At 36.0% G+C, this 14472-nt stretch overlaps 1 protein-coding gene across 1 annotated transcript; it reads left to right on the top strand.

Annotated features, from left to right (window-relative positions):
* Positions 1 to 12783: 12783 nt before the first annotated feature.
* LOC127791612 (secreted RxLR effector protein 161-like) lies at positions 12784 to 13248 on the top strand. The gene has a single exon (XM_052321596.1). The coding sequence runs from the start codon at positions 12784 to 12786 to the stop codon at positions 13246 to 13248; it is 465 nt and encodes a 154-aa protein (XP_052177556.1).
* Positions 13249 to 14472: the final 1224 nt, after the last annotated feature.

A 14472-nucleotide genomic window follows, 5' to 3' on the forward strand; every position in this document is an offset into this window, starting at 1 on the left:
TTTAAAAATGTATTTTTGAAAACAAAAAAATTATAAAAAACATTCAAAACAAACTCTAAACTCAAAACACATTTATTTATTTATATTTTATTATTGTAATGGAAAAAATATTATAAAATTCATTAACTTTAAAATATATATATATTTTTAATAATATATTAATATTAAATATTTTTAATTTACTAAATAATCAAATTTATTGAATAAAATATTATTAAAAAATAATTTTCAAAATTTCAAAAAGAATACGTTTTCTAATTTTCTGTTTTGAGAAATAGTTTTTTAAAATAACAAAGAGAATGCGTTTTTAATTTTTTTAAAATAAACTATCAAAGTAGAAAATTGAAAATGAATTCAAAACTCAAAATTAAAAATTAAAAAATAAAGAGATCGTAGTCTAAATTATTACAAAAATTACTTGATTTATTAAAAAAAATTAATTTGAATATTCTTTTATTTTTTTTATTCGAAAAGACATGGCACAAAGTTACCATGGGTGTGTCATGCCAAAATAATTTAGCGCACAAAGTTGTATCACAAATCACATACACTTAGTTTAGCATAACTCTATATGTTTAGGTCAAAATTTATTGAAATTACCACCCCTTGTGCGATCAAAGTCAAGGTTTCTTGCATTAATACTTCATGCAATGTCGACCCAAATGGGCAAGCGAGTCAAGCCAACCCATGGGTGCTTTAATTAGTTTCACACCTCAATTACAACAAAGAAAGTGGTCTAATTTTCTTTCGGATTGCATTTTAATAGAAAAAATTTAAATTATGTCATTTTAATTCATTTGAAATAATACATATATATGTATCATTTAAAAAGTTTATATTTCTTAAATTCAAATTCAAAGTGAATTTAAAATGAAATTCAATTGCTATAATAATTATGTAACCAAATAATAGATTTAGATTTCAAATTCCAAATTCCAAATTCAAATATTTTGTGTCAAAGTGTTAACTTATATAAGTTTTCGTCATGGTTAAAAAGAAAAAATTTATAAGATAGTTGTAGGTTGAACTTTATTGTATGACATAAAATATTGCATAATAAAACATAAGTGTGTGTAAAAAAATTGGCACACTGCGAAAATCGATTGGATTGTGTCGGATCAGTCGATTTTTTCGTCAGAGAGATTTGAAACAGTTTGCAGTATGCCCAAACTGTGATTTACATAGTTTAGGCCCTTGGCGGTTCGGTTTCAAATCGAACCACCCGACTCTTCAAGACTTTCATGAATAATAAAATTTATAATTATATAAATTATTATTAAATTAATAGAGAGTTGTCCTTTGCATTAATTAAAGCTACTCTATGTGGGTGCCAATACCATTTTGAATTGTCAAAGACTCAGAGGCTTTCCTTTCTTGCACACAACCCCACCCTTCTCTCTCTCTCTCTCTCTCTCTACTCCCACAACCTTTCTGTCCTACCATTCTCTCTTGCACTTTTTCTACCCGACACAAGTGACACTCTCATTTATCATTTCTCTCTCTTTCTCTCTCTCTTTCTCTTGCTCTTTACTCCCACAGCCTCTCTTCGATAGTTACCACTGCTTCCCATCGCCACGAACTCCAACGCCCCCCACTGTCGCCATCCACAATGCTATAGCCAATGGTCACTAACTTGTTGCGTCTCGCTTTCTGTTGGTGGTATGGTTGCTGTGGCACTCCCTCTGCCTCTTTCTCGCTCTCAACTTTGGTTCATTGCACGTCGACCTCTCTCTTACTTGCTCTCGGACCCTTCACTCTTGATCCACTCTATGGTTGTTGACTTTGGACAGCTCGGTAGCCGGTAGTTGCTATTGTGCAGGCTGCCCAGCGTCACTGCCTCTTTCTCACTCACTACCACTATAAGTTCTCTCATTCACTATTCTATTGGGTTCTGAGTTTCAAGCTTATAGGACTATTCTATGGGTTTGGTTTATATATGTGCTTGTTGCTCTGCTTTTGATCAATATTGCATCAGATCGCTAAAATCACACTGGCATCATTTTCGCAAACCAAACCAAATCGTGTGGTTTGATTTAATGTCAAACCACATGTGCGATTTGCGCGTGTTGAAAATAGCCTAGATCGCCCAAACCAGACCGTGAATGCCCCTACTAAAACATGAACATTGCGAATTATAATGGGGTGTTTGGTACATGAGAAGGATTTAGATTCTTGGGAATGTTAGGTTGAAAATTTATATTCCCATATTTGGTACAACTTTTTTAAAAAAGAATATTGAGAAAATAACATCCACAGAATTTATTTTTAATTAACTTTCTCACAAAAATATTTCCATGGGGGGTTGGGAATCTTGGATTTCCATGGAATTAGAAAAGTTTTTAACAAATAAAAAAGTTTAAAACACCCATTACCCTCTTATAATCTTAAAACCCTTTCACGATTATCTTTGTCATAATTTGTTTATTACAAATATATATATATATTTTTTCATACAAACATATATATTATGTATATATATACACACACATATATAATGTGTAAAAAATGACGTTTTTTAAATTCCTAAAAGGTTGTGGGTTCTAATATTTTATATACTAGAAATAATTTATCATTTTTAAATAAAAAATCAAATAAAAGTAATTTTGGAAAAAAAAACATGGATTTCCAGGAATATTACATTTAAACAAAATATAAAAATTTAACATTTCCAGAAAATGTTTAAATCTAACAAAACATAGAATTACATAAATCCTGAGAATAAAAAATTCTCAAAAGTATTCTCAGGAATCACGAATCCCAAGAATCTAAAAAATTCTCCCCTACCAAACACCCCTAAAAATAATAGAGAGGATGAATTTAATAATATTATGATAAATATGTAGTTACGCAAGAAAAAATATATAATATTAAGGTCCCTTTTGTTTAGATGGAAAACATATTTTTAGAAAAAAAAAATCTTATTCTTTGATGTTTTGTTGACAAAAAAATAAAAAATATGTTTATAATTAAAATATTTTACACTAGATGATGTAAAATAACTTATCATTTCAAAATCTATAAATCGTTTTCTTATTTGCACCAAACTTAATAAAGTGTTCTTTCTTTTATTAGAGCATGTTTACATATATGCATATGTATATATCTATTATTGTTATGATGATGTAATAATAAATTTATAACTGTACGAAAGTTTTTGTCTTCAACCTTCAGACTTATAAAATAAAAAACAATCAAGGGCGCAATGTGTCTTCTTCGCAAACCTTCATATGCTTAAGTTAGTTCAACTAGAAATGTATGCAGTGTTAGTGGTAGAAATGTATTTTCAATAGAGTTCTTAACCTGCCTAAACTAGAGATATCACTTTTTATTTATAGAAGTTGAGGTTGACAGGTGGAGGAACATCCACATCTTTCAGGACCATCTGTTATGGATTTTTTGACAAAGACTTCAGAGGTGAGTTAACATATTCTCAATGTGTCATAGTTCGAAAGGTCTCCAGAAAACTATATCTCTAGGACCCAAGAAAGGCTCTCAGAAAGGTCTCTCAGAGGTACCCAAAAAAGGCCCCCGAGAAAGTCCTCCAAGAATACTTGTGAAAGGCTCACTAAAGAGTCTTTTGGGGACTACTCTGTTGGGAAGGTCTCCTAAGCCTTTCTCTATGGGCTTCATTTTGGTCATATCATAGGCTTGGGTCCATTTTCTTTGGCACATCAATTGCTCGCCATTCTTTATTCTAAGTCTCAGAAAGGAAAGAGTAGTTCAACCACTTTGCATTCTTCAAGAGACTACACTCTTATGAGGCTTCAATGCTTTTTTTAAAGTTATTTCTCATGTTGTAATTGACACAATGAACCTCCTCGCATTGTATAGTTATCTCTTAGTCGCTTCTTTTACTAAGATCATATGGTCTATATTTTTGTTGTAGTATGATTCTTCATTTCTTGCAATCCCCCCTATAAAAGGTCCCTAAGTCATTTCATTCTCACTCTTTTAACATTTGAATTTACTTTCATAGCTTTTGGAAGACTTGTTTTCTACTCTCTCAAAGACCATTCTCCACACTTATCTAGCAACCTTAATGGTCTCTCGAAGACCCATTTTCTGCTCTTTTGGAGTTTGTAATACTCTCTCGGAAACCTTCTGAGACACTCGTCCAAAAACCTCATCATTTGGTACTTGTTCTATGTCACATGGTTAGGATTAAATAGGTCAAAATGACCATTCCCACCTTAGGAGTTAGGCTTCTTTTAGGGATGAGGACTAAGTTAGATGAAAGGGATATTGAGAGAATAAAGAATACATTCCTTTTCCCTTAAGACTTTAGGGTGAAATGCCTAGTCGAGGAAAGACATGTGTTGCTCATGTTGTAGAGAATTGTATAGGAGTTTACGAGGCATATGTCATTTTAGGATTTTGCTTCCCCATCCTCAAGTTTGACATGAGCTTTTTAAGGGCGAACCATCATGTACCAACCCAACCCTACTATTAACCTCAAGGGTAAGTAAGTAAGATTTTGATGATAAGAAAAATATTTTTATTATATAAATGTATTTTATTAGTCTCTTGTAAAGTAAAAGATGTGTTTCTCATGTCTAAGTATCTTAAGTCGACTGATGATTTAGCTTAAGTCGACTGAAGTGAGGCAAAATGCTCAAATCTTTTCATATGCCAATTAGGTTTACTGAAGTTATTATTCGGTCAACCGAAGTTGGCCAGAATTATTGGCCTCATGTCTTAGGTCGACTTAGTCTTCGACTGAAGTTATGTGAATGGTTGTTGGACAACTTCGGTCGACCGAAGTTGTGTCTTAGGTCAATTGAAGTTTGACGATGACTTCTGTTGTACTGTGTTTCTGCATTTATTTCTTGCACGCCCAAAGATATATTTTTGCAAAATGCTTTTCACCTTGTACTTTAATATCTCATCCTAATTTCCTTAGGCAAAAAGTAAAATCACTTTTTAAAGAAAATGTATTTTGACTCCACTTTTGTAAAATCTGATTTTATTGTCTTTAACTCTCATAAGCTTTTTGTCTCAAAAAGTGTATGGCTAATCTTGCTAACAAGTTATCTCCTCAAACTTTCTCAAATTAACCTTTTGTTTAAAGTATTTTCTCTTATGTGTTTGGTGGCTAAGATTCCTACAGATGCTAGTTGGAGACTGATAAAGCCTATAAAAGATGAAGAATTTTTGAATTTCAAAATTGTTTCTTACCCTTCTTTGTAATAGTCAGTTTTCTAGAGATGCGTATAAATATTAGGTGAGTATGGAAAGCTAAAGAAATAGAACAAATTGTTTATAGAGTATTCAAACAAGAGTGAGAAAGTTCAAGTGCTGAAAGTGCACTTTGGCTGGTGGAATTCTCAATCACTGGTAACTTGTTTAAAATTGTCTTTAATTGTAAGTTTGTTGTTTTTATTCACTTATTGTATGAGATGATTGTATTTACGAGTAGTGTGCTAGTGTTTCTTGTTTAAGCAAGAGATTATATGTTGGTTCTAACTTCAATTAAAAATTAGTGTTAATTCTCCCTAATGGAACCTTAAGCTTAGTCTTGAGAGAAGGGATTAAACTCTTTAAAGTCGAACCTCTATAAAATTATCTTATTCCTTATGGTTTTTTGACTTTACTGTTCTTATTTCTATGACAATAATCACCTATTAAGATCACAAAATTAAGAGTTTTTAACAAGAGTTAAAATTATTAATTTTTGAAAAACTCAATTCTCCCCCCTATTGGGTATTTTTTTGGGCAACACCTACTCTAATGGATGGACACAATTAATGGGTTTCTCTATTTTGTGCCACCACAGAGGTGCGGTGCCTTCCCTTAGACTATTCATGTAACAATAGACCTCCCGGAACCCCTACCGAGCATAGAGGATCCGTGAAAGGGTCATTACTTGAATGATAAAGAACATAAGCTAAAACCCACTCACATCTCTTATTGAAACCATAACCTTTTTATCACATAACATTTCATAATCATCCTTACATGACCATTCTCAACATAAGCACATCTAGGCTTACATAACATATATCTATTTCAAAAAAGTAAAAACATTACCCCAACACAACGACACGACACCCAGGACCTAGTTTTAGGAGAACTCTGCACCTACTACCATGACTCAACATCTAGACCCAATCCTGTCGAATGTACTTGCCAACGCAGGCGCCTTCTATACCTAGAATGATGGTCAAACAAAGGGTAAGTCACGAGAGTCAGCAAGCTCAAGAAAGAAAAGCCATAGGTTAAGGATCGAACTCTTTCCATAACACCCATGCGTTTCACGCCAATGCAACAACATACCATGCCATGTACCATACGTGCTTCTACCTTGAATGTATAACATAAAGTAACTTGCACATAAACGGTCATTGGAGCCCACATAAGACACACATTGGCACCCAAGTCCCACATACAAACCTGTTGCAGCCCCATATAGGTTACCATATCATCATTCATAACATGCCTTTTCCTGACCTTGGTCAGCTTTTCTTGACATTCATAACATGCTTTTCCTAACATTCATCATTTGGCTTTTCTTTTCATTCATTCCTGTCATCATCGTATCATCATCATAACATACAACTGTCATGGGTCTCATCCTCACAGTCTTACATAACATCATAACATATAACTATCGTCGGTCTCATTCTCACGGTCTTACGCATCATCACATAACATCATATCATGTAGTTGTCGTGGGTCTCATCCTCACGGTCTTACTCATCATCACATAACATCATAACATGTAGTTGTCGTGGGTCTCATCCTCACAGTCTTACGTACCACACGGACACACCGCCATATCATTGCGCAGACCCACCGCCATATAATATCATTACACGGACACATTGCCATACAATTCAACACATGAGAAATGCAATACAACACATAAATAATGGCATTTGTAGCATAAATATGATGTCAAGGCCCTCATAAACTAAGCATCAGGCCACGCTACGCCCACATAAGCACACCATCAAAGCGAAAATCTGGTAGTACTAGCTCTTCTAGCCCGTTTATCGTTTATCATAACAGTTAATAACTGACACCCATACATCCAGCCATCCACTACCATGACCCACGATCAACAATCGGTGGCTTTGTACCCTATATCCTTAGACACACATAGACAACGTAGAACTTATATTCTCTAGCTTTAGCATTTCATAGCCTTTCCCCATTACTTTTCACGCACTTGATAACATTCACATCAACATACCGTTCTCGTCTTTTATCATGCATAGGAACCTGACTTGACATACTAAACATTACTCTTTTCTCTTTAAGACTCTTAACATAGTCCATAATCTTGACCATAATCATCTTTCTAAGAACCTAACCCCAATGGGTTCGGCATCATTCCCAAAGAAAGCGGAGCGAAACAAAGCCCCGTGACGGACGTAAGCAACAACACTATAGAACAATTTATTTAACTTATTCCATCATCAATAGACCCATTATTAAAGCACTAGTCATAGGATGGCTACCACGGGGATTTACATTATAAATGTGTGGAATCGAGTCATGGTGAGGGAAGGAATATAACATGAAAACCCATGAAGACTTACGTAGAAACTTAAAAACGTAAAGAGAGGGTTAGGAGCTTGCCTTAACAAAGCTTTCTTCTTTTTTTCTTCCATTCTCTTTGCTGCTCGACCTCTTCTTCCTCTTCCCAAGCTTCTCCTCCAATTTCTCTAAATTTTTCCCTCGCATGGCCGAGCCTCCCTCTATCATTTATAGGCATTTCCATGACTTGGCAGCCAAGTTTCCCCATTTCCCAAGGCTATACCTCATCATACCTTTAATTAATTAGTTTTACTAATTCACCATACCTAACCTCACCTCAACTCACCATACCTTATCATACATCATATCACTTCACCATACCTCACATCACCTCACCATACCCTTAATTAGTTTGACAACTTACCATACCTAACCTCACCATACCTCATTTTATCTCACATCACCTCACATCTCTTTACCATATCTCATTGTACCAACTCACCATACCTCACATCACTTCACCATACCTCACTATACCCCATTCCTCTAATTAATTTATTAGTTTTACTACTCACAACATATGGCTTCATGCTTAATTTAGATTGAGAAAAGCCTTAACCAAATCAAACCATAACCAAAGTATGTAATATTATATATCAAATTGAAGCCCTCAAAATCTAGATTATGATACTTCAAACAAATCTCAATTCAGACTTCTACATCAAAAGTTATGGACAAAATAGTATAAGGTGCGTAGAGATTCCATTGTAAAGGTTTCGAAATATAGGGTGCATGTTTTGAAATAAAAGTTTCTGTTTTGCATGTTTTGAAATATAAAAGGCATGTTTCAAAATATAAAGGGTATGTTTCGAAATATAGGTTTCTGTTTGGCTATTTTGAAATGTTTTAACTCGAAGACTTGACTAAACTCACACGAAATCGAAAACCTATGAATGACAAACTCCCAAAACACCCAGACATTCTTTTAAACCCTACATAAGTCCTCCATGCTCTCTATCCTAAAAACTCAAGGAATTACAATTTGACTGTTCTACTAACTTTAAGGGGTAGACTAGTGTGCCTATTTCTTTACGCTCTAAAGGGTGCCTAAACGTAACAAGCTTTTCTTCAACTTACCGAATAAGATTGATAATTTTGAGTCCAGATGGTTTGTAGTTGATCCCCTATCAAGCACACCACTTCAGTGATGCCAGGATGAAGAACGAGAAGCCTAGGCGAAGAGGCTATCCAAGCCCAAGTTAGCTAGAGCAATATACATGTGGGTATTATATATGGGCCTCTCCTAGGCCACTTCATCTGCAAGAAGTATTGATTTCATAAAATATCATGGCTGCAAGATAGGGTATCCCACTCAGGGATTTACCAAGACCCTTCAGGCCCTTGGATGAGCAGAGGGCATCTCCTATTATTTCTTAAAATAAAAGAAACAATTCTATTGAAAGGATAAGGAAAGCCATTGACAAACTTATTGGGAAACATTCTTTTGGTGGCATTCAATCCTCACACTTTGCTTTCATTTCTATAAAAGTCTCATCTTTTAGTGATGAGGACAATTCACAAACTTCCACATCCCCATAGGAGTGACCCTTTCATGAGGTTGCTTTTTCTTTTTTTAGTAACTTTTTGCACCTTTTCTTTAATAGAACTATGTCACTAACACTTGTTTTCTTGTTTCTCTACGAAAATGAATTACCTCAAAGTTGCCACATGTCGGATGAGGGAGGATGAACACCGAACTAACAACTCCTTGGCAAGTAAGCTGAAAAAGTTTACTATAGTTTTTTGTTAGAATAATTTCCTAGTTTTCAGGAAAGTCCTAGTCTTTAGGGATAACTACTTGTATTTGAATTGTTCCAAGTTTTTGTTACCACTTGGCCTTTATTTTCGCCAAAATGGGTTGCTTTCTCATTTTCTGTTATCGTGTATTGAATGGCTATTTAAGCCAAGGTTACTGTCAATAAAACTAAGTCATCTAATCCAGTTTGTTATGTTCTTGATTTTAGCTTTCATATGAGATCAAGGTTCCTAATAATCTAGTATCAGAGCTCCCACTGGGCCTGAGAAAATCAAAACATCAGTTTTTGAAGTTATTGCAGCAGCACAGAAGATGACTACTGAAGGGAGTTTTATACAACAAGCCATTCCTCGCTTTGATGGTCACTGTGACCATTGGAGCATGCTGATGGAAAATTTCCTATGATCTAGGGAATATTGGAAGCTAGTGGAGCCTGATTATGTTGAGCCAGCAAGTGAATCGTTAAAGAGAGATGCACAGCAAAAGAAGAATGATGAGATGAAGCTGAAGGACCTGAAAGCGAAGAACTATCTCTTTCGGGCCATCGATCGCACAGTTCTTGACACCATTCTCAAGAAGGATACTGCCAAAGAAATATGGGATGCCATGAAAAAAAAGTTCAAAGGGACTACAAAGGACAAGAGGTCTCATTTTCAAGCACTCCACAAAGAGTTTGAAACTCTTGAGATGAGGTGCGGTGAATGAGTGACCGAGTATTTCTCTAGGGTCATGATAGTGGAAAACAAGATACGAATTTATGGAGAAGATATGTAGGATGTTAAAGTGGTGGAGAAAATTCCACGCTCCTTAACTGAGAAGTTCAACTATGTTGTTTGTTTTATTGAGGAGTCAAAGGACATTGATTAGTTACAAAGCTCATAAATAGTATATGAACAGAAATTCCAGAGGCACAATGATGAGAAGCACTTGAAGGTGACATATGAAGGAGGAAGATGTTGTGGTCTTGGTGGCTACAGAGGAAGAGGGAGAGGTCAAGTAGGTTTCAACAAGGCAACTGTGGAGTGTTACCAATGCCATAATCTTGGACATTTTCAATATGAATGTCCTTCTGAGAATAAAGAAGCAAACTATGCAAAACTTGATGAAGAAGATGAAATGCTTATGATGTCTTATGTGGAGCTGTATGAGACTAAAAGAGAAGATGCATGGTTCCTTGATTCAAGGTGTTCTAATCACATGTGCGGCAATCAAGCTATGTTCAGTGAACTCGATGAAAAATTTCGGCATTTGGTGAAACTGGGGAACAACATTAAGATGAATGTCATGGGAAATGGAACTATGAAGCTATTGTTGAATGGAGTCAATCATGTTGCTACTGAAGTATACTATATTCCAGAGTTGAGAAATAACCTCTTAAGCATAGGGCAGTTGCAAGAAAAAGGCTTGGCTATTTTGATTAATGGAGGGATGTGCAAGGTATTTCATCCAGAGAAGGGTTTAATCATTCAAACCAACATGAGTGCCAATAGAATGTTTATCTTGTTGACTCAGTCTCAAGTTTCTTCTTAAGCACAATCTGATCAGTGCTTGCACACAAGTGCTCAAAACTTGTCTCATTTTTGGCATCAAAGGTATGGGCATCTGAGCTACAAGGGTTTGAAAACCTTGCTAGATAAAAACATGGTGCGTGGACTTCCTCAACTCCCTGCCTTAAGTGTGATATGCACTGATTGCATCAACGGGAAACAACACTGTGATCTTATCCCAAAGAAGAGTACTTGGAAAGCAACTCAAAAGTTGGAACTTATTCATGCAGATATTTGTGGTCCAATCACTCCTACATGTAATAGCAACAAGAGGTACATTTTGTTATTCATTAATGAGTATAGTAGAAAAGCTTGGGTGTATTTTCTAGAAAAGAAGTCAAGGGCTTTGAATTCTTTTAAATGCTTTAAGACTTGGTTGAGAAAGAAACGGGGATGTTTGTTAAGTTTTTGCGCACTGATAGAGGAGGAGAATTCAATTCAAATGAGTTCAATGATTTCTTCAAATAAAGTGGGATTAAGAGGCAGTTGACCACCAATTATACTCCGCAACAAAATGGTGTAGCCAAAAGGAGGAATAGAACCATGATGAACATGGTTAGTTCAATGTTATTTGACAAAAACATTCCCAAGACCTTTTGGCCAGAGGCAGCGAACTGGACTATATATGTCCTAAATAGGTGTTCTACATTGGCTGTCAAGGATGTTACACCAAAGAAGGCTTGGAGTAGAGTGAAACCCTTACTAGATCATTTTTGGGTTTTTGGTTGCATAACACACGTCCATGTTCCAGAAGCAAGGAGGACTAAACCTGATAATAGAAGCATTACTTGTGTGCTATTGGGAGTTAGTAAGGAGTCAAAAGGTTATAGGCTATTTGATCCTATTGTTAAAAGGGTTGTTGTGAGTAGAGATGTAATTTTTAAAGAAGGGAAGCAATGGGATTGGGATGTGAGTTATGAAAAACAAATAGTAGTAGACTTAGAATGGGGTGTGAGTGAAAATGAGAATGAAGATGATATTGATGGAGAGGTAGGAGAGACTAGTGATGAGGGAGTTAGAGAAAAGGAAGATGGTCCTAGTGAGGGTGAAGAGAAAGTGAGGGAATTGAGGCAACCTCTTACATGGATGGGGGATTATGATAATGGAAAAGATCTATTTGAGGATGAAGTTCATATGGCACTAGTGGTATCAACTGATCCATCGTATTTTGAGGAAGCCGTGAAGAGTGCAAATTAGAGATTGGCCATGGACAGTGAAATTAAATCCATCTAGAAAAACAAAACATGGACACTCACTGAGCTGCCAGCTGGAGCAAAAAAAAAAAAGAAGTGAAGTGGCTTTACAAAACCAAATACAATGAGCATAGAAAGATTAATAGGCACAAGGCTCGTTTGGTTGCTAAAGGGTACTCTCAAGAGCATGGAGTAGACTACACATAAGTTTTTGCACCAGTGGCAAGGATGGATACTGTAAGGATGATTATTGCTCTAGCTGCACAGAAGGATTGAAAGATTTTTTAACTGGATGTCAAGTCAGCTTTTCTCTATGGTGAGTTGAATGAAGATGTTTATGTGGAGCAACCAAGAGGGTATGTAAAAAAAAAGACATTGAGCATTTGGTTTACAAGTTATGTAAAGCCTTGTATGGATTAAACAAGCTCCAAGAGCTTGGTTTAGTCTAATTGAAGCACATTTCATTGGTGAAGGGTTTCAAAGGTGCGATAGCAAGCATACATTATTCACAAAGAGAAGTAGAGAAGGAAAAATTATTATTGTAAGTGTTTATGTTGATGATTTAATTTTTACTGGTGATGATGAAATTATGATGTCTGAATTTAAAAGCTCTATACTAAGAGAGTTTGATATGTCTGACTCGGGGAATATGAGTTTTTTTCATGGGATTGAGGTGCTACAAAAGTCTGATGGTATTTATATATGCCAAAGGAAATATGCCTTGGAGGTTTTGAGAAGGTTTGGTATGATGGAAAGTAATTCAGTGGGCAGTTTAATAGTATCAAGTTTTAAAGTGAGCAAAGATAGAAATGGAGTCCTTGTTGATGAGATGTACTACAAGCAATTAGTGGGGAGTTTAATGTATCTCAATGCCACAAGACCTTACATGATGTTTTTTACTCATCTCATAAGCAGATATATGGCAAAACCAATGAAGATTCATCTACAGGCAGCTAAGAGAGCACTTCGATACTTAAAAGGAACTGTGAACTATGGAATTCATTATAAGAAAAGAAGAGATGGTGAGTTGTTGGCATTTCCAGATAGCGACTATACCAGAGATATGGAGGATAGGAAGAGTACATCTGGGTACATGTTTTTAATGAGTTCAAATGTTATTTCATGGTGTTCAAAAAAGCAGCCTATTGTGACTTTATCAACCATAAAAGCTGAGTTTGTGGCAACTGTAGTCTGTGCTTGTCAAGGAGTCTAGATGAAGAGAATTTTAAAGGAGTTGGGACATTCTGATGGAGGTTGTACTACTATGATGTGTGACAATAGTTTAACCATCAAGCTGTCTAAAAGTCCAGTTATGCATGGTCGCAACAAGCATATTGATGTGAGATTCCATTTCTTAAGGAATCTTACTAAGGATGGTACAATTGAATTAATTCATTGTGGAAGTTGAGATCAGGTAGCGGACATAATGACCAAACCATTGAAGCTTGAAGCTTTTCAGAAGCTTTGAAAATTGCTGGGAGTATGTGAGATTTCTGGTATAAACTAATTACTTCATTGCATTTAGTTTAAGAGAGGGAATGAAGGAGTTTAGTGTAGTTTTTTGTTAAAATAATTTTATGATTTTAAGGAAAGTCCTAGTCTTTAGGGATAACTACTTGTATTTGAATTGTTCCAAGTTTCTGTTACCACTTGGCCTTTATTTTTGCCAAAGTGGGCAACTTCCTCATTTTCTGTTATCATGTATTAAAAATGGCTATTTAAGCCAAGGTTACTGTTAATAAAATTAAGTCATCTAATCCAATTTGTTGTGTTCTTGATTTTAGCTTTCATATTAGATCAAGGTTCCAAACACAAACGCCTTCGTTTGGCACCCAGTAAAGTGGATCCCTCTAAACTTCCCGTACCTATAAGGGGGCACTTGTTTCGCCACCACCACTTTTGGCCACACTTAACCTCTTGCCTCTGAGCCTTATATGAGTCTTTCCACCTTTTGAGGCTATTCTTCCATCCCAAGTAAGGCTGGCAATTTTTTACACAACCCGATTACACGACACGACATGAAGTTAAGCAGGTTTGGGTTGGGGCTAATCGAGTTCGGGTCATAAACGGGTCAACCCGTTTATGACACGATTATTTTCGTATCTTAGGCGGGTCAACCCGTTTAACCCCTTTAGACACGCAATGACCCGTTTAAGACTTATTTATAAAATAAATTAAAAATAATTATAAAATTAAAAAAATATTTTAAAATCCCAAAATATCCCCCCCCCCACACCTGCGTCTAAAACCCTAACTTCCCCACTCCTCTCTCATTCTTTCCCCCCCAGCTCTCTCTCACTCTCTGAACTCCCACCTCCGCCCTCGGACCATCGCCTCTGCCTCTGCCTCTGCCTCCGCCCCTTGCCTCCGCCTCCGCCCTTCACCTCCGCCCTCGGCCTCTCACCTTCGCCTGTGGCCCCTTGCCTCCGCCCTCGGT

The sequence above is a fragment of the Diospyros lotus genome, chromosome 15 (assembly GCF_014633365.1).
Source record: "Diospyros lotus cultivar Yz01 chromosome 15, ASM1463336v1, whole genome shotgun sequence".
In the NCBI taxonomy this organism is placed as follows: Eukaryota; Viridiplantae; Streptophyta; class Magnoliopsida; order Ericales; family Ebenaceae; genus Diospyros; species Diospyros lotus.